Raw genomic sequence first — 28,000 nt, forward strand, 5'->3', positions numbered from 1 at the left:
TTTTTTATGTATTTGCGTTTCATAATATATTTTAGCAGAACTAGTTGTTGTTTAGAGTATCGATTTACTATACAATCATAAATATAACTTTGACATGCTCCTATTTTAACAAGCGTATTGCCTGCATGGTACATAAGATAACCCGAATTCTATACTTATCGCTATGGAAATTTAACTTTTTACATAACAGAGAAATTATCAATTTTAATCCAAGTCCTAGAATTATAGTTTTCATAAATCATTGACGAGATTTAAAGTTTTAGCAAAAGTTTATGATGACAATGGAGTCTCCCCTCCCCAATCATTTCAAAAAGTCAAAGAAATGTCCATCCGCTGCCGTGTATCCTGTAACTTTAATTCCGGAAATTTTCAGCCCTTCGTTTTCAAAGTTACTTTACTGTATTTGTATAGATGTGTATGACTCGAGTCAGTCATCACTAAATCAAAAAATTCCACGTATGTCACTCACATGGAGAATCGAGTATATTCTCAACGGTCACTCAGTAGGCTTGAGTTCATAACCGGGGGAGATATGAGATAAGGGTTTTTTATTTTGAGAAAAAATTTTTTTTTCCCAGCAGCTAAACCAAAACTCAAGAATCGAATAGATAGACAAAAACACAAATTGAAGACATTCCCTCTCTATGACTAGAAAAATAATCATGTACACACTCACACGCTTGTAAAGTAGGGGAAGTGTGAATTAAGGCGTTCGACTGCTGAGCAGAAGTGGGGGTACAGGACTTCTTAAAAAACTTTCCTATTTGGCGAGCGCTTAACAAAATACCCCCCTCCCCTTTACTAGTAAGCGAGAGGTTGCTAATAGAGTGACTGACTGTACCAACTGGATTTTCTAAAGTATGCCCTGATAGCCAAGTTGCCCACAACTTGTCGACAATCTACTGCCGCAACCTGTCGCCAAGTTGGCCGCAAAAGTCAGCATTTCCATAAGTTGACGGCAACTTTCCGAGCAACTTGTCGACAACTTTCAGCTCGTGTAACTGTTGCCGACAACTTGGCTACAAGTTGCTCAGAAAATTGGTGACAGGTTGCGGCAGTAGATTGTCGCCAAGTTGCTGAGCAACTTGTAGCCAAGTTGTCGGCAACAGTTACACAAGCTGAAAGTTGTCGACAACTTGTCGTCAAGTTGGTCGCAACTCAGGTACACCAATTTTCTGATCGGAAACTCTGGCTATCAGGGTGTTTCTGATACAATAGACAAAAATATGTATGCTCAACAGACATCTGTACAAATCAGTGAGTTGGTAAGCTAGAAATTTGTAAATTACCATATTAATTATCACAGGACTGAAATTATTAAAATTCAACAACTATAGTAAGACTTTCTGGTTAGAAATTTGGTGTCAATTAGTTGCGACCAAGTTGATGATAACTACAGCCTTTGTTGTTACCAATTACTACAAGATATCAGGAAACACGGTAGTGTCTCGCGCCAAGTACACGTTTAAACGCATGTATATGTGTGAAGTGTCATGGCGCGAGCCTGCCGTGTCTCTATACCGTAGACCGAACGGTATTTAGCTCCAATTTTTAAAAACTTTTTTAAAAAACAAAATTTTTAGAAAATTCCCTTTTCAGTCGAATTGATTGATTACCAGCTTTCCCAAAAAGTTGGCGACAATCTACTGTCACAACCTGTTGCCTACTTTCTGGGAAAATTGAAGGCAACTTTCCCTCATCTAATGGAATGTAAACTTTTGCCACCACAGCAATGAGTCGTCTCTCGCTTGCCGTCAGCTGGCTATCAGGGTATTTATTGGGAAAATCACGTATGGTTATATATAGAGCAAGTATGTAAAAGTTATGGAGGATAGAGGTACCTGCAATTGTGTATAAGACGGGATTTGTGACGATTGGCCACCGAACCGAATGGGAGGTTGTTAACACATTATTATTTGTAAGAAATACTCAAAAAGTACACTAATGAGTCCCTCGCAGATTTGAATCACGGTGGAAACACCGTGGAAATGTAAACACCGTGGATCCACCGCGGTTACACGGTGCCCCTAGTAGAAATAATCGAGTTTTCACTCGATATAAACCAGTAACTGGCCAGTGATATCGAGTAAAAACTCGAAATCGCGCCACCTACAACTAAGTCATAAACATTGGTCACACCGACACTGTACCTTTACTAGTGTGTGTGTCTGTTTATTTTTTTTCTGTTAACCTGTGCGCGTGGTTGTTTTAAAAAATATTAAAAAACAGTGTGAATTAATTAAAATTTGTGTATGTTAACGTGGAAATACTTTACAAAATATATTACAAATTGGATGCGGTAAAAAAAGTTGACACAATAAATGAATTGCGACTGTGGTCGATAAAATCAAATATTGCAGATTGTTATTTAGACGAGTTGTTAAAAATTTTGCCGACAACTAACTAATATTTTCAAAAAAATTTTTACTCAAAATGTAGCTTCAAAATATACTAGTTCTAAAAAAAATGGAGAAAAAACTGTCATAAAAGATTATAAAATCGTTGAATGCTTGAATGAATTTTGTGAGGTTAAAAATCTTGGAAGTCCTGCCGAAATAATACAAGCTGTCGGAGAAATTTTAAGTAATTCAAAAGACTGGGAAGGTCTTTAATTTTCTTCAATTAAAAATAATTACTTTATTGTCAGATTTATTGTTGTTATTCTATTAATCTAATGATGTTATTTATTTCATAATATAAATAAATATAAATTAAATGTTTATGTCATATCGTTTATTTAACATTATTTTTATTTTATTTGACAATTTTTTATAACCCTTGATAACCTCAATATTCAAAATTGATAGTTTCACTGAAGCCGCCATGTTTTGCTCGATCTCTAGTAAAACTGGTCAGTTACTTAACAGAAACTTGATATTACACTGGCCAGTTACTGGTTTAAGTCTAGTTAAACTGGCTAGTTACTGGCTAAAAACTCGATATCATTTCTACTAGGGTGGGTTTGTTCCATATCACCACCGGGTATACACAGTGTTTCCACTGCGTAATCACAGTGGAAACACCGTGTATACACAGTGGTCAAGCCACCGTGGAATCACGGTGGATACACCGCGTAATCACCGTGGTAAAATGGAACAAACCCACCGTGTTTCCACCGTGATTCAAATCTGCGAGGGCGTGCCTATAGACAGCAGGTAATATAGGGCGCTTACAAATATATAATGAAAAATCCTGCACGCAATAGTACATGCATCTAAAAAATATTTTTTGCACGGCTGACGTCACAATTTGAACTATTCGGTATTTTCATCACCTGCTATGGCGTACATTTCACGTATGTATTACAAAAATTACTTCTGTAAATTGTAATTTTTTAAATGAAAATTCAGAGCTAATGGAAAAATAATTAAGTCGATTAGTCGTGTCATTTATCATATTTACAATATTTATAAGCTGTGACGGAAGTATTATTGTTTAATTCAATTAGAGATCAGGGCATGATTATTTTAATTAATTAACTTGCAATTACCTGGTAATTATTTGATAGAAAAATTTATTCATAATGGTATTGACTTATCTTACTTAGGTCTACAATAGAAGTTGTTGAGACAAATTGAACGTGAATTAATCAGTCAAAAACTTGAATACAATAGAAAAGCGCACTCGGCGCTATCGTTTGAGATGGATATTAATAATGTGATATAATTATTATTGCTTAATTATTTTAACAACAACACCATTAACTGGCGCCAAAAGAAAACTACGGCTATTGATAGTGTAATTTTTATCAGTTTGTTCGCATACGTCAACTGCGTGGTTTTGTAAAATTTTAACGATGCCGACTTTCGTTTGCATCTGCCCAAATCTTGCTCCTGTTAAATAAAAATAAATCAATTTTTTTGGTCTGTAGTAAAAAAAAAATATCATCGTAATTATTTATTATTTTCAGTTACCGATGCAATTACGTGGGCCGTCACCGAAAGACAGGAAAGCCATTGCTGGACGTTTTTTAATTTCCTCTTCACTAAAACGCTCGGGATCAAAAACATCAGGATCCGGATAATACTTCGGGTCACGTTGGATCGCAAAGCTTGGAATCCAAACGGAAGTACCCTCAGGTATCGTAACTTTAGTACCAGGAAATGTGTACTTACTGGTGGATTTTCTCATTATAGATGTCACTGGTGGATATTTTCTCAGAGTTTCTGTGTGAAAAAAAAGAGAAATAAATAAATTATGTATCACGTAATATAAGAATAAAATAAATAAACATACCGTTGACTACTTGATCAAGGTACTTCATATTTTTAATTCCGTCATATGTTATCACGCCTTTGTTATTTTCCATCTCTTCTTTTATTTCATCGCGTAATTTATTTTGTATATCATGATTCTGTGCGAGTTCGAAAATACAGTTACTCATTGTAGATGACGAAGTTTCGAAGCCCGCGATGAAGAAGACAAATAATTGAGCAGCAATCAGCGAATCGGTCAATTCTGAAAATTATTAAAATATTATATGTATTTTATTATTTGTGCAGAAAAAAAATATAATTGCTACTTATTATGTTTCTTATTTGGAAAAATCTTAAAAGTAAAGACAGAAAAACCAAGTTTATGCCACCATCACAAAACTGGTGAACTATTTAAAAATAAGTTGAGTTACAAATACAGTTTGGAGATAATAAAAATCCCACTACAAAAGGGAACGAATAGATCGCTACTGTAGCCGTACGAATTACTACCATAGCCATACGAATCGCTACTGTAGCCATACGAATCGCTACTGTAGCCATACGGATCGTAATCATAAGTATACATGTCACTACCAAAGCCACATGTATCGCAAATGTAAGCAGCCGTACTACAACTGTAGCCGCACGTGCCACAACTATAACCATACGTATCTTTACTGTAGCCGTACAAACCACTCTCACGGCTGCACCTACCACTTATGGCCGGACATACCGTGCTACTACAACCGCGTCGATCACTGCGATAGCCTTACAGTTAGGTCCTTTAGCCGCACAGACTACCGCTTCAGCCGCACGGGATGATGTAGGCTTACAGTCTAGTTCTGTATCCGTACGGATCGCAATGATAGCCACACATATCATACTACTAGAACTGCGACGATAACTGCGATAACCTTACAGTTAGGCACTTTAGTCGCGTGGATTCTTATCATCCTATCATAGCCGCACGGATTGCTACTGTAGCCATACGGATCGTAATCATAAGTATACATGTAGCTACCAAAGCCACACGTATCGCAAATGTAAGCAGCCGTACTGCAACTGTAGCCGCACGTGCCACAACTATAACCATACGTATCTTTACTGTAGCCGTACAAACCACTCTCACGGCTGCACCTACCACTTATGGCCGGACATACCGTGCTACTGCAACCGCGTCGATCACTGTGATAGCCTTACAGTTAGGTCGTTTAGCCGCACAGACTACCGCTTCAGCCGCACGGGATGATGTTGTAGCCTGACAGTCTAGTTCTGTATCCGTACGGATCGCAATGATAGCCACACATATCATGCTACTAGAACTGCGACGATAACTGCGATAACCTTACAGTTGGGCACTTTAGTCGCGTGGATTCTTATCATCCTATCATAGCCGCACGGATTGCTACTGTAACCATACAAACTACTATCATAATTGCAATTACCACTTATAGCCGCACATACTGTCCCACCAGAACCACACTGATCACTACGATAACCTTACAGTTAGGTACTTTAGCCGCCCGGATCCCTATCATAGCCGTACAAATTGCTAGTGTAGCCTTACAGCCAGGTACTGTAGCTGTATGGATCACTATCCTAGCCACATGCTTCATTGTATCATAGCCGTACGAGTCGCTAAGGTAGCCTTACATTTAGGCAGCGTAGCCACCCGTACCACTACTGTAACCGTACGGATCTCTAGGATAGCCGTACGGATTACTGTTATTATAATGTTCTCTAATTAATATTTTGAATTTTTTACGATTGCCACTTACCAATATCTGTATTATTTTTGCTCCAATCTTCCTTTAACCCCGCTAACAAATCAATGAAATCATGCCTCATAATTCCATTCTTTTTACGATACTCAATAGTATCTCGTGTAATTCCAATGAAGAAATCTTCAAGCTCGTAATCTGTAAACCAGCCACCAATCACATCATACAATTTAGGCGCGAAATTTCTCAATCTAAATTTTATAAAATTCTTCGGATTATTCTCAAAAATCCTCTTGCCCATCTTACGAAACAAACTTTCTTCCTCCGCAAGTGCATTAGCTTGCAGACCAAAGGCACAAACTCCAATTACATCTGTCGCAAATCGGGCACTTATTTCTCTAATATCAACTGCTTTGTCAACAAACTGGTCCAAGTACTTATCCAATTGGTTTGCACACTCGGCCAGTAAATAAAACATGTCCTTCAACTTTCCAGATGTGAACACTGGCGTCATCTTAGGTCTCAGCACACGCCATCTCTTGGCTTCAATGAAAAACAAATGCGCAGTCAGTGGCTCGTGTTTTTCGTGTATCTTCATTCCACGGTCCATAAAACATTTAAAATCTTTTATTAAGACATCTTTAATTAATTCCATGTCGTTCAACACCAAAACTGGCTCCCATCGAGTGAAAATTCCCACCATTGGTTCATTTGGATATTCATCGTAAACTTTTTTCAAATAACTACCGATTGATAACTGACCAAATATCACCTCTTTTATAGTTCCAAACAAAACTATCGGTTTAGGTCCTACTATACCACGATCCCGCCAAAAATTATAAGTCGATGTAAAATAATAATAAAGTAAAATTAGAATAACCACTAGGCCAATTATCAGTTCCATTGTTATTTTTCTCTAAATATTTGATATGATCAATGCCGTGTTTTTTAAACAACTGAGTAACCAGTCTACTGAGTAGTATCATTTATACAAAATAATTACCACATATTTTTTTTTTATGATATTTGTTAAGATGACGGTGCACAATTTTCTGTTGAATCATTCTGACACATGATAATTATATTGTTGCACTGTTATTTAGTATGAGAACACAAGATTAAAATATGTAAAGTCATATCTTACATATAAGTAAGTGTAATTTGAACTGTGTGTACACATATATTTGTATAAATATAAGAATAAATCACATGGTTTATCTGAATAAAGAATATTACTAACGATAATATTTGAGAATTATTAAATTTTTTGAGTGATCCCTTTTATGGAAAACGAAAGTGATTGATATATGTTGTATATATTACATATGAGTTACAGTTATATAAAGAGATAGATAATTACATAGTTGAAGAACGGGAGTATTTGATTAACTTGTTTTTAAACGAGGTCTTCTGTGATGTTCTGGCGCTCTGATAGATGGCGAGGCAGCTGCTTCTTTGACAAGAAATTATTTACGGTTGATGTTCAGCTCGGGTGATAAAGTAATTTCACCAGGATATAAAATCTGAGAACCCCGAAACTTCCCGCTGTTTTTTAAATTCCTTGAGATTTTCTTTTTTTGGACTAAAAAAATACATTTAGCTACATAATAAAAAAAAGATTTCTTGGTGCAAAAAATTTTTGCTCGCCCTAAGAAATTTTTTGCATTATGAATTGAAAGATAAAATTTTCTCGGGGCGAGAAAGAATTTTCTTAAGGGGAACCTCAAGTGTGACCGCCTGAAAAAAGGGTGATTTTTAGGAATTTTTGAAAGAAAACTACCACATGGAATGTTTTAATATTCTAAGGATATATTTGTGGATATATAGTGATTACAAGATCAAATTTTTGGTGTCACGCGTTTTGGTCCCAAAACATTTAATCCCCGACAGCTCATCCCCGACACATTATCCGCACGACTAATCATCCTCGGACAATTAATCCCTGACAATATATCTGTGAGATAAATCATCCCGACGACTGTTCATCTTATGACATCTTAACCATGACAATCTACCTTATATTGATAATTATTTCTAATCATTTTTTATTTTAATCAATATCTGTACTATTATCAAGCACATCAAATCCATGAAAAAAATTATCTATACTTTTTTCCATCAACCGAATATTATGTAACTTTGAGTTTAGTAACCCAATGATTTAATTGAAACAACAACAATAATAATAATAATAAAAATAATTACAATAATAATAACGATATTATCTAAAAGATCATTTAAATGTAGTCAAGTTTCGCGACTTCTGGATATTATGTTGTCTTGTATATTCAGTTGTTTTGTATAAGTGTCTTAAGCAATTGTGATACTAATTAGTTAACTATATTGATCGCTAAAAATTAATGTTAATAAGTAATTAAGAGATAATATTTTATTATTAATATAAAGTAAATAATTATTAACGATCGATTATGTACTATGGTGCTAAATGATGTGGTTATGAGAAAGTGTGTATTAAAATTATATTGATAAAATGTTCACAATTAACAATATTTATAGCTGGTTTATTGTATTTAATATTTTTATTGAAGTTTCAATTGTCCAACAGGTAAATTATCGGGTATTATTTGTCTAAGTGTAAGTTGTCATTGTCATGAATCGTCGCGGGGATGAATTGTCGGGGATGAAATGTTTTGGGACCAAAACGCAGTGAACCCAAATTTTTGGACCAAAAATTCAAAATTCAGCGAGTTATTCACAATCTCTCAACGCTCAAAAAAAAAAATAGTTCCCCAACTGCTGCAGCTGTAGCGAGCTTCACGGTGCCTGAAATAAAAAAAAAACCAAAAAGTTTCTTAACTTAAACTAGAAGGTATTTCCCGTATTATGACCCTTGGGCTAAGAAGAAAATTGAAAATTAACAAAATGGTGGAGTTTGAAAAAAAATCACAAATTTTTTGATAAAATTTCACCATTTTTCGCCTGCCAAAATTACATTTTTAATTTGATCGAATACTGGAGGTTCATGGTACGTAGAAACAGATACAAAGGAAGCTGCAATTCGAATCAAATCGCTCGGATGATTTGTCTTCGAGTTATAGATGCAGCAAATTTGAAAAATGTATTTTTGAGAACCGATCAGTGGTTGCTCTTCAGATGGCTGTAACTCAAAAAAACGCTATTTGAGATCAGCACTTGAAATAGTAATATCCTATTTTTGAAGGTATAGACTATCGAAATATGCAAAAATAACAAATTTTTCAAAATTTCACACTAGTGCTCCCCCTTAAGCCAAAAAAAGACTTTTGAGGACAAGAAAAAATTCTAAAAATTTAACTTTAACCTCGAATGACTTTTGAAATATTCAATTTATTAATATGTGATAAGAGTCTTTTTTGAAGAGCATTCGATTCTCTAAAAAAATATGCATCGACCTTGTCGGCATACTTGTTGGTTTATCAGTTATAAAATTCCAAAATTAAAAGAAATTTTTCCGATGTTACTTACATGGAAAAATTATCTTACAGAAACTTTTGAAAGTGGGTCCTTGAAAAATAAAAAATAGTCGATTTTTAAAAATCAGTCTAATGTGTACCGTGTAGTTCTTTTTATTATCACTCTACTGTATTTTGTATTATGAAATGAAAACAAAAATTTTTGGCGCAAGAAATTTTTTCTCACCCCAGAAAAATTTTTGTTTTCAAATCATAGTGAAAAAAGTTTCTTGGGTGAGTAAAAATTGTTTGCGCCAAAAAATTCTTTTTTTCTGTGTACACTGTAGAAAATTTTCAGAATTAAAGCGGATTAAATCCGAGGTGAATGCGGAACGGATGAGTGTTTATTTATTTAATTCCCTTCGGATGAAATTCACTCCGAAAGGGAGTTAATTTTAATTGAAATAAAATTTAAATCACTTCCGAAAAAACTTACTCCGTAAGCAAAGTGAATTCTCTTTTAAACCCCGGAACTCCGAGTGACGAAGTGAATTTGGATTTAAATGAAATCCGCAATCACTCCTGATTTTTTACAATGTAAGTGAATTGCATTGATTTAAAAAAAATTGATCGTTAAATTTGTGACATAAAATGAAGTTTTTAAGCCTCTAATTATTGGTAATTTTAAGTAGCGTTCCGTCAACAGACACGTGGCTCAAAAGCCCCAGTACTCATACCGATTAAAAGTGAATAATCTTTAAAAATAAATTGATCGATGTACAAATAATGACAAGTCTAATCAGTAGTTTATGATAAAAGATAATAAAAAAAAAAAACGAAATAAAACTTTTTATTTATTGCGAGACAAACATTATCAAGGTCTCGTGTTTTGTAACCCTCAATAAATATAAAAAAGACAGATGACAATTATCTTCTTACCATTTGTTTAATATTTACATATTTATACGATTATTTAAATTTTAATAATTATATCAGTGATCATAAATTAAAAATAAATAAATACGATAATTAATCTGGACTTAAAAGATTAGTGTATATCGATTGATATGACAATGTTTTTTTTTAAATATTTATTTTGTCTATTCAGTTGAATATTTTTTTATAAAACGTCATCAATTATTATCACTTAATTTGATTATTTCACAACCAAGTTCATACACTCGATTATATTATCATTACAAATGGGGACAGACACTCCCATTTTTTGTAATCACTTAATTTTTTTTATTGGTGATAATAAATGTAATTGTATCTTCAATTTAATTAATCTTCTTTTTTTTTCTATGTGTAATTGATATATTTAGCAGCTTTAATAAACGATTATGGGTATAGATTTTATTGGACTTTGCATCAAGGATAAGACAGAAGGGGAAATGTCAAGTCTATTTTATTTAAAATGCTACAGTATATATATATATTTATTTATATTTTTACTTTCCTTTCTAATATTTATATACTAATGTATATAGACGTAGAAAAATTACCTTAAGAATTTAATTGAATTTTCTAGATATCAACCGCGGAGAACTTTCAAAGCCTCTTTATTTTTAATTTTGAGCGGGAAAAATTTTTGAATTTCAAAAATTTTAATTGTTTTTCTTTTCAAGTTCCCTTAACTTCCAAACTATTGGGTTTACAAAAAATTTACCCAGACACATTTTATAGAAAATTTTATTATCTACAAATTTGTTCATATAAATTTTTGACGTATCTCTGATATTTAAGTCACAATTTAAATTTAAAGTAATTAAGAAAAATGAATTTAAAAAATTTAACACAAAATTTTTTATGTTAAAAATTTAAAATTCTAGTTAAACTATCACAGATAAAAAAAAACTTACAAGACCAATTTTATAGGAAATTAAATTTTCTACAAAAAACTATTGATTCATTTTTGACGTATCTTTGATAGATTTCAAGATACTATCATTTAAAATTAAAAAGTGAGTGATAAAATTTTTTTTTATCATTAATGTTGTTATTGTTTTGATATTAAATTAAAAAATAAAATAATAACAAAAGGCCTATTTTTACAAACAGCTGATTTATTTGTATACAAAGCACACCCAAGCTAATAGTGCGCAAGTTAAAAAATACATATGTCGTCTCGTTTCCATTTCGTCTTTCGTCAACTATTAAATTCATGGTGGGGATACGAAACACGGTCGATACTAAAACCGTGTGTTGAGCAAGAACCGCGTTAGTACGTTTTACGTGTTCTCTTGATCAAAACATTAATAAAAACATAGCCCTTTAATAAAAAAAACATAAACATAAATAAAAGCCATCAATCAATTCAGTGACCTTCAAATAAAATAAAAAGCCTTTAATTAATTAATTTAAGGTCTTATGTAAATTTTCAGTTGATTAAAATACAAATTTTAAAAACATAATTAGTCAATTGATTAATTAAAAGTTTAATATAAATTTAAAAAAAAAATAAAAACCATATGACTCATTAGTGCGTGAGTTTAAGTCGTGTGTGGAATATTTCCACGAATTATTCGAGTCGTTTTTCTACGAAGACGCTCTGAATTTGGGACAAAGACATCGGAGTTTCTAGAGGTCACTACTGGTCTCGGGTGTTCAAAATAAATAAAAAAAAAAATCTTTACATATTTTCGCTTTCTACAATCACAAGAAACTTGAAATTTTTTAAAATCCAATAACAAATAATTAAATAAATTAATTAATTTAATAAGATTATAATTGAAATTAATTTTATAAAATAATAACCGACTATGTAATCGCATCGTTACGTAATCAATTAAAAAAAAAAATTTGAGACTAAGTAATAAAATAAATAAATAAATTATCTGCCATTTGGTTGATTTGAAGTTTTGTTAAATTAATCACGTAATTAAAAATCACAAACTGGCTCCGGAAGTGAGGATAAGACAAATTGGAATGAGGGAGGACTTGTTGTCAATAATAAGACACACAAGCAGTGACCATTTTTCTGAAGAGCTTTAGCACATGGTTTAATAAGGCACTTAAACGCCAATATTTTTTGTTGTTATTCTAATTGAGTATTTTTATAATTTGACTTAAAAAATTTTTTTTATACCTTTTTTTTTATTTTATTTTTTCATAATTTATTATTGGTAATAAATAAAATAAAAATAATAATAATAATATTGATTTCGTTGACTTAAATTTTTAACGGATTTAAATTTATGATAATTTTATTTTTGTATAAATAAATAAAATAATTTTAAAAAAAGTGTTAAGTGCGTTGATGTAATGCCCTGGGTTGCTGCTTGTTTAGATCTTCTTGCTGGTCCCGTACTTGGCTATTGTCTTGCTGTAAGAAGACTAGCATTACAAGTGGGATTATTGCAAGAAGCTGCTAATAAAATAAACGAAGAGTTTATTATTAATAAGAGCAATAATAACAAATTAGAAATGGCTCCATGTACTGAAGATAAACGTCCAGGTAAAAAAAATTTTTTTTTTATTTTTTTATGACAGGGTTTAATTCATAAATTTTATATACACGCATAAAACATTATCATTAGCACTGAATTGAAATTTTATAAAATTTTAAAAAACTTGAAATTTTACACAACCACAGAAATTTCAGAAATTTCCATGAAATTTAACAAAACTACAAAAATTTTTGGGGTTCTATAAAAATTTGTAGAATTTTTAAAAATATGGATTCGAATTTCATGAAATTTCATACAATTTTATAAAATTATATAAAATATGACAGAATTTTATACAATTTCTTTAAACTTTTTGAAACTTTCTATGAAATTTTAGAAAATGATTTTTTCTCAGGTATATATTTATATATAAATTGTCTTTTAAAAATTTTAACTCAAGATTCAAATTTCTTAATGTCATTTAAGAACTTTTTTCACTCAAAAAATTTCGAAATTATTGAATGACCTTTAAAAATTTTTATTTTGAAGTTAAATTTTTAATAAACTTTAATTTTTTATTGAGTAACATTTACCGCAATGAAAAAAAAAATATTGAATACTTAAAAATTTTTCAAAACTCTTATGATCTCTCAAATTCCATGAGAATTTTTTTTTCCTCACTAAATTTGTGGCGGATTAAAGCGAAAATAAAAAATTCAAAATTTTTTTGTCCTCTCAATACATGTAGACATTTTTTTATTTCACTTCACCCCGCAGTAAAATATAATTTAACTCTATCCCAGTTAAAAAAAAAAGTACAAATTTCGAAATACAAAAAAAAGTAACTATCTATTTTTTTTTAGTATAAAATATATCACTGCGGTTTGTTATCGAGTGATAAATATTAATGAGAAAAGACAAAAAAACAATAAATAAATTCTGCCGTCAACAAGGCGTGACCTTTCATTAATCTATTTAACGATTGCTATTACACTTCTATTGGTTAATATTATTTCCTACAAAAAAAACAAAACAAAAAAGTATGTAATCTATAAGTAACAAGTACTCTCGTTAGATAAATACCCATAGTTTACAATTATAACGGTAATAAGAAAATTTATTCGCAATTTATTGATAGAAATATAAATAAAAAAACGCGAAATTCAAGGTCTTATTATTTTTTATTTATAAGTTTACTTTGTAACCGGTCGTGAGGAACAGGTTTCCAAGAGCCCTTTGTTTTGGCCAATCATACAATTTATCTTTTTTTGATTCATATATAACCAAAAGTTTATTAAATAATTATTATTTTTATTCATGTACTTAAAAAAAAAAAATTGTATTCTATACAAATGTATACCCGTATGAAAAAACAATATATGGTTAAAATATACAAAATCATATATGTTTGCAACAAAAAAAATATGATATATTGTATTGTATATTATAAAAAATCATATAGAGATTTTCGCCGATTTAATATAAAATTATATACAGTAGTAAATATATGTCTTATATGTTTTTTATATTAAGCTATATATACATTTACATTTACCTTATAATATATTGTATTGATATATTTCCTTTTATATTCAAAAAATATAAAATTTTTATATGAAATGAAATATATGGTAGCATATAATTTATATTATATATGGCACCATATATTTTCTTTGTTATATTTAAGCATATATTTTATTCGGTGTATGTATAGGTATATGGGTATATATATTCGCATCAAATTAACTAATTTTGAAAATTTTCACTGCAATTTAAAGAGTATATTAAAATTTAGATCTAATTTAATTGGAGTTGGTCATACGAATAAGAAACTTTTTTTTTCCATACACAATACAAAATATATGTTTTATATATGATCAGAATATATTTTTCGTATATGATAGAAATACATATTTTGATGTATGATAAAAATATAGTTTTCGTATATGAAAAGAATATATATTTTCATATCTGATAAAAATACATTTTTTGTATATGACTGACCTATATGTATTATATATGCTAAATATATACGGACTTGTATATGATGAGTATTATATTTTTTAATATAAAAAAAATATATCAGAAAATATAGTTAAATTCGCCACATATATTTCCTGATATTTATCATATATTTTGACCATATATGTTATTTTCATACGGGTATAAAATATAGTATTCTATATAAATGTCTATAAATTCACTACTTAAAAATAATGACAGATAAAATTAAACGACGTAATTTTGGTCTATCAAATTGTTAGTTAAAATATATGAGTATATGACAATCTATTAATTTCAATGATTCAAATTATTGAGATAAATTATAGATATATATAAAGCTAGACAATTATCAATTAATTTAAAGTTTGGAAATGTCTTAGCACAAATATAAGCTGGATCATTGTGTGATTTAAATTCATAGACGTACATAAAGTAATTTTACTTCCTATTCATTTATTAATGACAGCGTAGACATATTTGACTCAACAGGAATAACGTGATACTAGTATTTAAATTGCTTTTGTATTTTATTATTAATTATTCATTTTCTTTAGTCATATCGACTAATAATCAATCGGTTTTTTTTTAATACATAAATTTTTATTTCGTTATCATTTATCATTAATTGATAAATTATTATTGAAAATATTAATAAACACTGGAATTCCATTTTATCAGCTTTGTAAATTAACAATAAATAAAATCGATGTTTTCAGTTACTGTAAATATGATACTAATAATACTTTTTTTAACTTCAATAGATAATCTCGTGTCTGATGATGTTTATTATCATATTTACTAATCATAATGTTCATGATAAGAATAATCTATTAATAAATTAAAAAAAAAAAAGTGTCGCACTTTGTGAAAGTGAGTGAGAAAAAATAATTTGTTTTAATTGTGTAATCAATTCTTGAATTTTTAATGATAATTTGAAAAATATTGTAGTTGATTTAAATGTACACGGAAAGAAAATTATAGCAGCGGTTCCCATAATTTTGTAAAATTTTTTCCTATACCATCGTAGGAATTACGACCATAAATTATGGTAGCGGTTCCTATAATTATAGGAATGTTTCCCATAATTATAGGAATAGTTCTTATAATTATGGGAATGATACCCATAACACTATAAGAATGATTCCTATAATTATAGGAATGGTTCCTATAATTTATAGGAATACTTTCCATAATATTATGGGAATCATTCCTATAATTTATGGGAATGGTTCCTATAATTTATAGGAACCATTCCCATAAATTATAGGAACCATTCCCATAACATTATGGGAATGGTTCCTATAATAGTATGGGAACTATTCCCATAATATTATGGGAACCATTCCTATAATATTATGGGAATGGTTCCCATATTATCATGAAAAAATTATTTTAAAGAAGTCTGGTAATCACACACAGAAATATTATTAAACATAAAAACAAAAATTCAAACATTCAAAAAAAAAATCGTATTTGGCAAAAAAACATTAAAATTTTTAACAAGAATTTTTTATCAGCAAAAAACATTCAAGAAAATTCAAATTTTGGGAAATTTCTACACTATTGTGCAAAAAAAAAATTTTATGATATTATAGGGATGGTTCCCATAACATTATGAGAACCATTCCCATAATGCATAGCAAAACTTCCCATAATTTTCTTTCCGTGTATAAAGAATAAGGACGTATAATATATAGTGAGGTAGGAGTTGCGAGCATGGGTTGCTATCAGAACAATACTAACGATTTATGAATTTTTTTCTAAGCAAGTTAGATCAATTATTTTTGAATAGGGGCGGGAGGGGCAAAACGGGGTACTTGATGAAATACCAAGTTTTCGAGGACTCAAATACGTAATCTTTTTTTTTTTTAATGATTTTCAAAGTAAATAGGAAAAATTTTTAGTTACCGTTAAAAAAAAAATTTTTTCATTTTTGCAGGCAAAATGGGGTAAAAAAAAAAATTCTGAATTTTGAATGAATTTGATTAAGTTAAATTTTTTTGTAAGTAATTTACATGAAAAAAAAATTATATTTTGCATGATTATTGGATACAAAAGAAGAAAAACAAATTTTTAATAGTTTTTATCATAAAACAAAATTCATTAATATTTTGTAACTGACAATTGATTTTTGAAAAAGTTTAACAAAAAAAATTCAGAATAACGCTCAATTATATTTACAAAAGTGATTTTGGAATGTTTAAGAACCATTTAAAATATAAAATTTCTTTTTAGAAAATTCCGGAGGTACCTCGTTTTGTCTATCTTACCCCTTTTACCCCCCTTCTCCTACTTCAATTGCGCAGAATCTCGAAATTAATGTGTGAAAATGAAAAGGCTTAATTACAAATAGTATAGATATCAGAGACATTTATGTGCCCTAGCGGGGATAAAAAAACAAACCTGGCGCCCAATTTTCGGAACCTTTTTTCGAGCGCGACTAGTTTAAATTAAATTATCAACCGATTGATAAATTATTTCGGCATTGAACTTCTTATCCCTCACTCTGGACGTATCTACAATTATTTATTCGGCATCACCTTTTTAAAAATGATAAACAAACAAATTTTTTAAAAAAATTTAATTTTTGCAATTAAATTTTTATTTTAAAATTCGCGCTCACAATCGTTTTTATTCTTTTAGCACCCGACTGGCCCAGAACTACCCTAGTATATTTTTACTACCATTCAGTTTTAATATTTCAAATAATAACACAATGGCGCCCATTCTATAATCTTACCAACACTCCCATTTTCGGCTAACATTTGAATTTAATTAAATTACTGACATATGACACAACTTATTATCTCGTCTTACATTAGTTAACACAAACGGACAAATAAATTGAGATAAATCTAATTTTCAATATCATTCATATATTTTTATATCATAATTATTGCACGCCTCGGAAGCGAAGCGGAGAGGTTGTGCTTTATAACCGACCTGTCAAGGTCACACGAATTCCACTCATTAAAGTGCATATATTTTTTTTCTATTACTCTTACACATTATGAAAAGCACATCAATATAAAGCTGAAACACTAATAAATAATCCTAATACTTTTTTTAATTTGTCCAATATGTATTAATATAAAAAAAAGTTCATTAAAAAAAATTTATCGTGGACGTCCATTAGTCTGTGGTTCAAAAAAACGGCGTGGTACGGATATCTCGAGAACGACTTGACGAAACTACTTAATTTTTTTTTCACAATTTTCAGAATTAAGCAAAGAAGGTTCCTTTCGAAAATCACTACTGTAGGCCTTCTAGTTTTTTTAAAAATAAATCATAACGGTTAAAACCGGCAATCTTACATGTAAACAAACACACACTGTCGCCATTTTTCATTAGGAATGTTCTCCTTATTTTTTTTTTTTTTTACTTTTATTACCGTATATTTACCATGGAAATTTCTATGGAAAAAGAGCGGGATATTCAATTTTATTCGAAATTTAACTTTTAAAAAAAAACATAACATGAGCGTTCGAGGCGTGCACTTTTGGATTTTCCAAATTTTTAATAATTTTACATTTTCTATATTAATGCCACAATGGCGCCCATTCTATACATTAACCATCATCCTCAAATATAAATCAATCATTATAAATTATTCATAAAAATTATATTAATGTTACTAATTTACAAATAAATCTCAAAATTTTTCCTAACGACTTTGAAAAAAAAAAAAAATTCTAAGTGACGTTAATTTTTTGCATATCAACAGACTTTTTACTGATTCATATTCATATTCATTCACAAAACAATTTATCATAAATAATTTATTTTTACATTCACGTGTCCATTGCATTATTATTTATTTTATTTTTTTAATGGAATTGCAGAAACAAAAATAAATAATAAGGAAAAATAATAAAAAACCAAAACTGCACATAAGCAAATTTTTGAATCAGGCAAAGTAATAACGCGCAAATGTTGTTGGTTTATAAATAAGAAATGTAATTATTTACAAAATAACACAAAGATGTGCATTGTACATAAAAATAATATATATATATATATATATATATATATATATTTTATTTCACCAAATTTTCCGCTAATTTTGTATAGAATACAGCAGCTAAGATAACGTCAATGTCTGAAAATAGTATATAAGATACATATATATATTAATGTACACCAAATATTTATTCAGTGCTCTGGTGAGTGTCTAAGTAGTTAAGTCGTAGGAAAATTTGTGTATTTAATTTAAACATTTAGTATTATTAGTTATGTGTATTATTGGTAACAATAATTTAATTTTTTTTAAAATTAATATTGACAGAAAAATATTAAAGTGAATGATAATAATTCATTTAAATTTGAATTATTGATTATTATCTGATAATAATCAAAGAATTTATGAGTTGATTGATAAATGATTTTACATTTTTTTTTTTGCTTATTAATTTTAGAATCGACTCAAGAGTCATCAACAAGAGTACAAGGTATTATAAAATCACCGAGAAAATTCGTGGGTGTTGTTATCGCAACTTCCGGTTTACCTGCACGAGGAAGAACACAAGTTGCACAAAGTCTTGCTCGACGACTCAATTGGAATGGCGAGTCTGCTAAAGGTAATATTTATTTATATAATTTATACGTATGTATGCACAGTAAAAAATTAAATGATGCAATAAACAGAGACTCGAACTGACGGATAAATTTAAGTGGCATTTAAACTATTATTTAACTTTTTTTTATTATGACACTGAAATTGTCTAATTAATTATTATTTTAATTATAAATATTAAAAGTGACATAAATAAATTTTGCATTTTTATATTTTATATTTATTATAATAAATAGATAGTTATTATCAACGGTAATTTGATATTTATTGCGGTTAATTTTCTAATAAAATAATTAAATAGTAATAATAAAATAAACAAAATAATAAATTTTTCTCACTACCAACACGGAAAAAAAATAGGCACTGCAACAGGACACATCCTGTGAGAGCAACTTTGCTCTTACAACGTACGGGACAAAATCCTGTTGCAGCAACAGGATTTTTCGTGAAATCAATAAAATAAGGAACAATTTTCATATACCAATTTTTTTTGTCAGTATAGTAAAATTTCAAAATTTGAAAAAAAATTAAGTTCGGAAAAAAATTCCACTGTTGAAATTACATTTTTTTTTTTCAAAATTTGAATTTTTTTCACAATTTGAATTTTTTCTAAACTGAATTTTTTTTTTAATTTTAAAATTTTACTATAGGGGAAGGGGGGCAAAGGGGGGCAGAATAGGCAAAACTGGGTACCCCCAAAATTTGATAAAAACAAATTTTATATTTTAAATGGTTTTTAAACATTCCAAAATCACTTCTGTAAATATAATTAACCGTTACTTTGAATTTTTTTTGGTAAACTTTTTCAAAAATCAATTGTCAGTTGAAAAATATTAATGACGTTTGTTTTATGATAAAAACTATTAAAAATTTTTTTCTTCTTTTGTATCCAATAATCATGTAAAATATAATTTTTTTCATGTAAATTACTTACAAAAAAATTCAACTTAATCAAATTCGATTAAAATCCAGAAATTTTTTTTTTTACCTTTTTTAGGGGGTACCCCACTTTGCCCGCAGAAATGAAAAATTTTTTTTTTCAACGGTAACTGAAAATTTCTTCTATTTACTTTGAATATCTTAAAAAAAAAAAGATTTAGCGTCTTTGAGTCCTCGAAAACTAGGTATTTTCTCAAGTACCCATGTAACATGAAAATCCTGTTGCTACAACAGAATTTTGTCCTGTTGCAGCGCCTAATTTTTTTTCCCGTGAACACTTGTAATATATTTATTTTATAAATTTTAATGCATTAAAAAAATATATATTATTTTATTATTTCATACTAACTATATTTCACTGGCCGACTGATTTTATAAATAAATATATAAGCTAATGTACGATCTGATATTTATAAAAGTTTCTAGATATAAATAAAAAGTTTGCTCGTTAGTTTTATTTTAAAAGCTTACATTAAAAGTGCTTTGAACAATGAAATTTAACACCCGAGTTCAATAATCACTTTAATTTTACCACCGGGTGTACTTACACAGTATTAATATTCAAGTGACAAAGTGCCCATAATCCGTATAAATAAACGCAACATTAATAGAATAATCTAAGCGGATTTTTTCGGGCTGATTATCTCTGAAAAAAATAGTTCGCATTAACTGCCCTATGGTAAATAACTTTACAGTCCAACATGTACATTGGATCGAATCTGCTGTAACTGAATTAAATATTTTATTTTTTTAAATTACAACGCTTTGATCTCTACACAGAAAAAAAAAATTTCTTGGCGCAAGAAATATTTTGTATTATGAATTGAAGAAAAAAATTTTTCTTGGCTCAAGAATTTTTTTCTCGCCTAAAAAATTTTTTTCTTGTTCCAAGAAAATTTTATCTTACCCTAAGAAAAGTTTTGTTTTCACTTTATAATACAAAAAAATTCTTGGGTCAAGTAAAAATTTTCTTAGAACAAGAAAAAATTTTTTGCGCCAAGAAATCCTTTTTTTCTGTGTAACACTTAAATATTTATATCTCCGTACTTGCAATCCCTAACAAATATTATGATTATTATTTTTTACTGCGTGGATCTATAGTTATTATTATCGCTTATCTTAACAATTATAAACAAAGCATCTATTTTATTAATACACAATATATATTTATAGCTTGATGTCAACGGTAATTGCTTTCGGTTGAAAGATAAATGAATATTAATACGGATTTAAATACATATGTGACTAAAACGAGTATTTTATTCATGTTGGTCTTTATCGGTGTATTGACCTCGATCACTTGAGATAGATTGATTGCGTCATATTAAATTGGCAAAGATCAGGTTTTAACATAAAGATATTTAGATACTTCGGTATTTAAATAATTATACCAATGCATCAAAGTCTAGTGAGAATAATTTATTTAAATAATACACTTTTTAAAAAGAACTCTTCATTCATTTTTTTTTAACTTGTAGCCTTTTTTTACATAAAATTAATTTTTTTTTCGCGGGTCCAATAGTTCACTTCGAAAAATTATTCAAAAAAAAAAAAAAAAACAATTTATTTCTCATGGGTTTAGTTCCCTCAGACAGTTAAATTTTGTTTACTTGAAACAAAGTTCTAATATTTGAAAATTTTCTGTAAATAAATTTTTATTCGAGGCACAAATTTTCTGAAAAAAAATTATATAACGAAAAACTGCGCCACCGGTGGGTCTACTAGACTTATGTACTACCGGTAAAGTAAATTTACTTACTGCCGGTAAAAGAGTTCTTACTTGCAGGCGATAAAACAGATTTGCTGATAATATGTCGGCTGTAATTTCATGTGTAACTTCCCTGATAGCCAAGTTAGCGGTAACCTGACGTCAAATTATTGCCGCAACTTGTAGCCAAGTTGACCGCAAAAATTGGCATGCCCATAAGTTGATGGCAACTTTCTGAGAAAGTTGGTGGCAATTTCATAAGTCGACGGAAAGTTGCCTTCAATTTTCTCAGAAATCTGCGTTCGGCTTGTAGCTGCTCGCTGGCGCCAACTTTCTGAGAAAGTTGGCGGTAACCTGTAACCGACAGTTACAAAAGCTAAAGTTGTCGTCAAGTTGGTCGCAAATTAATGAATACCAACTGCGGATCAGAAACTCTGGCAATCAGGGTTAATATTCGAGTTTAATTTACTTTAAATAATTATAAATATATGAAAATGTTACTTTAAAAAATATATATATTTAATTTCCAGTAATGCGAGTTAGTGATTACCGTCGTAAAAAATTGGAATTATATGGAACCCATGAATTTTTTCGAGCGGACCACGCAGCGAATTCAGCACTGCGACAGTTGGCAACACGCGACGCAATGCACGACTGCGCTGGTTGGCTCTCATCTGGGAACTCCGTAGCTGTAAGCACTTAACCATATGTGAACATTAATAATTATCTTATTAAATTCTTATAATAACAATAATCATTAAAAAAAATAAAAAGAAAATGAAGAAAATTGTTCACATATGAAATAAGAAAAAAAAGACGCAAATCTTAAGATTTTAAAAAGTCAATAGACTTTTTAAAAGACGAGTTTTGTTTATTTTTTTGTCCATAAAAAAATTAAGATCCTGGACGGTTGCCTGGTGACTAAGGACCAACGACGCGAGGTATTCGACTACTTCACGGTGCAACTGGGCTACCGGATCCTCTTCGTCGAGTGCGTTTGTGACGACCCTGCGGCTCTGGAACGTAACTATCAGGAGGTTATTCGTCACAGTTTGGACTACGCGGGCATGGAACCTTTCGCCGCAGTAGAAGATCTTAAATTAAAAATTGACCATTACGTCCGGACTTGGGAACCGATGGATGAAAAAAATTATCCACGGGTTACTATCGATACTGTCACTATGGACATCAAGGCTCACAAAGTAACTGGACATATTGAGACTAGTGTATTGGGTTATCTCGGTAGTGTCACTACTAAACCACATACATTATATTTTTCACGTGTAAGCTATTAATTTATTATTGTTATTAAATTGTCAATTTTTATATTTTGTCTTTAATTTCTTAAAATTAATCTCAACATTGTCACAAAATAATTTTTAAGTACACGGAAAAAATTATCAGTACCAGCTACCGATTTGTATTTGGTAGCTGCTACCGAAATAGCGCGTAGCTGCTACTGAAATAATCGGTAGCTGTGACCGAAAAATAATTAATAGCTGCTACCAAAATATTCTGTAGCTGTTACCACAATATTCGGTAGCTGCTACTAAAATAGTGCGTAGCTGCTACCAAAACAATCGGTAGCTATGACTGAAAAATAATTAGTAGCTGCTACCAAAATATTCTGTAGCTGTTACCACAATATTCGGTAGCTGCTACTAAAATAGTGCGTAGCTGCTACTGAAATAATCGGTAACTATGACCGAAAAATAATTAGTAGCTGCTAATAAAATAGTCGGTAGCTTTTACCAAAATAGTCGGTAGCTGCTACGAAGAAAGTCGGTAGCTGCTACGAAAAAAGTAGGTAGCTGCTACTGTGATTTTTTTCCGTGAAGAATTTCAAAAATTGGAAACGATTTTTTTTTTTTTTGGATTAACAATTATTTGAAATTTATATATAATTCCAGCACGGAGAAAGTGAGTATAACGTAATAGGTAAAATCGGAGGTGATGCAGTACTAAGCTCACGTGGCGAGCGTTATGCTCAAGCATTGGCTACAAGGATAAATTCAATGCATATACCAGATCTACGTGTACTAACAAGCCGTCTTAGAAGAACAATAGCAACGGCACGTGGAATTGAAGCACCACAGGAACATGTCGCTGCACTAAATGAACTAGACGCTGGTGTGTGTGAGGGACTTTCTTATGAAGAAATGCAAGAGCATTATCCTCAAGTAAGAAATAAATTTTTATACTATACTACACTTCGTTTTTTAATTTCAACTTTTTTAGAAGCGGGTTAAAATGACACATTATTTTTGAAACAAAAATAATATCCTTTTTTTAAACTGATTACAGCTGACAGAAAAACAATGGGGCAAGTTGGCCAGGCTAGACATTGTGGCCAATTTCAAATTTTCAATAATAAATTTTTTTTTTTTCAAATTTTTATTTAAATTTATTTATAAAAAAACTGAACTCTGAGGTAAAATGGCCCTAAAACTAAAAATTTTAAATTCGCCACTCTGTCCGGTTTGACCAACTTGCCCCATACTTTTTATAAATAGTAATTTCAGTTTATTAATAATATGAAGTACAATTTTATAAAATTTAAACCGCCGAGTATTCAAATAAAAAAATTTGACAGTTTAAAAGAAATTGTAGGAAAAGAAATTTGTGATTTTTAGATAAAATCTATTTATTGCATCGCTGGGTACATAAACTGTAGATTATTGTAATTGTAATTTTGTTAACGACAAATAGATTTGAATGGTTTAGCAAAAGCTTTCCCAGTAACTTTAGCACAGTGTTTTGAACAGCATTCCCAATTAGACATACACTATAATAAAATTCATAATTAATTAATTAATTAGATTAAGTAATAATTATAATTGCAAACGGTTCAAATTTTAAATGATAATTACTGATAAACCGGGTCCTTTGCATTTTCCTTGTGCTCCATCGACAATTTGCGGCATAATTACAGCGACAATCACACAAAGAACGACTAAAATAATCATCAACTTGGACATTTTTGAATACTGAAATTAAAATAAAAAGAAAATATAAATTAGACTGTCATTTTGCAAAAATATTTTTTATCAGACTTGGTGTTAAAAATTATCTAGAATCCGCTGAAAAAAATCATTGAAGCCCTTAATTATAATTTTAAAATCCCGCTGAAAATTTAATGACATTTGCCATTTAAAATACAGAAATAAATATTTTTTTATCGTTTATTGTTATTTTTTATAATAAAATAATTATCTTGTGGCCTTGTCAATCATACAGCGTTAAAGGGCATTTAATTATCTACAAAAAAGCTCTGGGAGTAAAATTTTTATGTCAGACAGTTTTTTAGTTACGGAGAGTGAAAGTTTATTTTTTTAAAAAATTTATCTGAAATCACTCACGACAGCTCAAATTTTTAAGTTACATAAAAAAATAAAACGACAATTTTTTTGATAATTACACGGGCTACAAAAAAGCTCTGAAGGAACAAATTGATAAATTCTAAATTTATAAAGTTTTAGGGATTTTTGAATAAAATAATAGTAACTAAATAATTTAAATATTTGTTGAAACGTTTTTAATTTAATGATCTACAAAAAAATACAACATATGTGTCATCACTAAGGTAAAAATATTTTGAGGCCCTAAAAAATAACAATAAATCCATTAAAATAATTTTTTTATTTTTTATGGTAAATGTCATTAAATTCTACGCGGGCTTTAAAATTACAATTAAAGGCCGTACTTTGATCATTTTTTTTTTTCATATACTAAATAATTTTAAACAATGACTCAAAACTTCAGTAAAATAAAATTTAATAAAATTCTCACCTCAATTTTCTTCACTTAAATCACCGGTAGACTTACAAGTTCACTCAGACAAACTGACGTTTATTTGACTCAATAAATTTATTTTTTTTCCTGCCTATTTATACCGAATTTTTTTTCGTTATCAAGATTTCATTTATTATCAAACAAATTTCATCATTACTTCATTGTCTATCTGCTACCAGACGATAATCCCATAACATCGTACTTATTAATCATAATAATGAATCATATATACTACAGCAAATATTTATTACGTGCTCCGTAAATTGATAGTGTATCGACGTCACAGATTAATTAAATAACATAAAAATAATTAGTCATATATTTTTGACGCAATAGAACAAAATTTTAATATTAATAACGCAGTTATTCAGTACTCAGGATTTACAATTCATGATTTAGTAATTAACAATAATCAATAAAACAATTTTTTATACAATTACTTATATATATATAATTTATTAAAAAATAAAAAATTAAATAATCGAGAAGAAAAAGTAATTTTTATTTTAAAATTCGATTTTAACCAAAACTATCATTTTTACAAAAAAATTTTTCAAACAAAATTTATAGGAAATTTAATTATCTACAAAATTGTTCCTTATACTTATTAACGTATCTCTGATAGTTTCAAAGTTACAGAGCAAATAAATAAGAACAAATAAATTTAAAAACTCCAATAAATAAAACTTTACTTTTTTTACTTTAATTTGTAATTACAGTGAAATAAATAGACATACGTAAAAATTTCACGACACATTTTTTGTAGAAAATTTAAATATCTACAAAATTGTTCCTTATACTCATTAACGTATCTCTGATAGTTTCAAAGTTACAGAGCAAATAAACAAGAACAAGTAAATTTAAAAACTCCAAAATATTAAAATTTACTTTTTTTATTTTAATTTGTAATTACAGTGAAATAAATAGACATACGTAAAAATTTTTTGAGACATTTTTTGTAGGAAATTTAATGATCTACAAAATTGTTCCTTATACCTATTAACGTATCTCTGATAGTTTCAAAGTTACAGAGCAAATAAATAAGAACAAATAAATTTAAAAACTCCAATAAATAAAACTTTACGTTTTTTACTTTAATTTGTAATTACAGTGAAATAAATAGACATACGTAAAAATTTTATGACACATTTTTTGTAGAAAATTTAATTATCTACAAAATTGTTCATGTACATTTTAGTCGTATCTGTAATAGTTTAGCTGTAATTTTAATTTTTGTACCGTAACTTTGAAAAGTGTGAAAAAAATTTAATTGGCGAGCAGCGAAATGGACGAGGGCAAAAAAAAAATAATAGATGTGTTTTTTTTAGGAGTTTGCATGGCGAGACCAAGACAAATTACGCTATCGTTATCCATGGGGTGAAAGTTACGTCGACATAATGCAACGAGTTGAACCTGTGATAGCAGAGCTGCAGCAGTCAAATAATATTCTTGTGATATCCCACCAAGCGGTACTGCGGTGTTTGATTGGTTACTTCATGGACAAAAAACCAGAGGAGCTGCCATACATGGAAGTACCCTTGCACACAATAATTCGCGTATCGAGCTGCGGTTTCAATTATCGCATTGAATTTATAAAATTACCTATTGAATGCGTCAATACAACGAGAAACAAACCTATTAATTGCAATGCTAATCGTACAGCTAATGACGCATTGTTGACAGTACCAGCGCATCTTGATCTACCAGATCCATGGAGAAATCCTGGTAATGGTCCGACTCTTGTACAACAACACTGAGCCGAAATGAACAAGAAGGAGTCTTCTTCTTCGACTTCTTCTTCTTCTTCTTTGTTAACTACTTCCTCATCTGCTTCTTCTTCTTCTTTTTCTTCTTCTTCGACTTTGTTATTAAAAAAATAACAAAATCATGAGTACTAATAATTATTTTTTCTTAATAATTAACTTTTTTTGGTTACTATTTTATGGTCCTAAAGTTCGAAGACAAAAAAACTTTTTGATTTTTATTTTTAACAAATCAATTAAAAAAAAAAAAAAAACTAAAAATATGCATGTGTAGAAAATTAAAAAAACTATGGGTGCAATTTTTTAAAATATTTTTTTTTATAATTTATCTTCTAAAAAAAGTCCAAAAATTATTAATGGCTAATTTGAGTGTCATCATATTTCACTATTTTTAAATTATAAATTTTAAAAGTATGAGTACTTAGAAATTTTAATAGGTCATGATTTAAAAGGGGGCTGACATTTTAAGTGAAAAAATTTTTTTTCATATATATTATATATATATTCTTCTATTATAGGTGAT

At 29.4% G+C, this 28,000-nt stretch overlaps 2 protein-coding genes and 1 long non-coding RNA gene across 4 annotated transcripts; 1 reads left to right on the forward strand and 2 right to left on the reverse strand.

Annotated features, from left to right (window-relative positions):
• Window positions 1-3,497: 3,497 nt before the first annotated feature.
• LOC130665813 (cytochrome P450 6j1-like) lies at window positions 3,498-6,965 on the reverse strand. Its single transcript, XM_057466412.1, has 4 exons — window positions 5,975-6,965; window positions 4,237-4,458; window positions 3,915-4,166; window positions 3,498-3,833 (listed from the first exon to the last, which is right to left on the reverse strand). The coding sequence occupies exons 1-4, from the start codon at window positions 6,819-6,821 to the stop codon at window positions 3,670-3,672; spliced, it is 1,485 nt and encodes a 494-aa protein (XP_057322395.1). The 5' UTR covers window positions 6,822-6,965; the 3' UTR covers window positions 3,498-3,669.
• A 4,562-nt stretch (window positions 6,966-11,527) lies between these two features.
• Window positions 11,528-27,992, forward strand: LOC130664717 (6-phosphofructo-2-kinase/fructose-2,6-bisphosphatase-like). Of its 2 annotated transcripts, none has more exons than XM_057464788.1 (6): window positions 11,528-12,766; window positions 19,118-19,279; window positions 22,453-22,613; window positions 22,822-23,205; window positions 23,833-24,102; window positions 27,043-27,992. In XM_057464788.1, the coding sequence occupies exons 1-6, from the start codon at window positions 12,574-12,576 to the stop codon at window positions 27,469-27,471; spliced, it is 1,599 nt and encodes a 532-aa protein (XP_057320771.1). In that variant the 5' UTR covers window positions 11,528-12,573; the 3' UTR covers window positions 27,472-27,992. The 2 variants fall into 2 exon arrangements, with proteins under 2 accessions (XP_057320771.1, XP_057320772.1); XM_057464789.1 differs by lacking the exon at window positions 11,528-12,766 and adding an exon at window positions 18,845-18,947 and having other exon boundaries at window positions 27,043-27,991.
• LOC130664719 (uncharacterized) lies at window positions 24,475-25,985 on the reverse strand. The gene is made up of 3 exons (XR_008989451.1): window positions 25,712-25,985; window positions 24,793-24,909; window positions 24,475-24,707 (listed from the first exon to the last, which is right to left on the reverse strand). It is a non-coding gene; the product is annotated as an uncharacterized LOC130664719 (long non-coding RNA).
• Window positions 27,993-28,000: the final 8 nt, after the last annotated feature.

This window comes from Microplitis mediator, chromosome 3, assembly GCF_029852145.1.
Source record: "Microplitis mediator isolate UGA2020A chromosome 3, iyMicMedi2.1, whole genome shotgun sequence".
Lineage (NCBI taxonomy): Eukaryota > Metazoa > Arthropoda > Insecta > Hymenoptera > Braconidae > Microplitis > Microplitis mediator.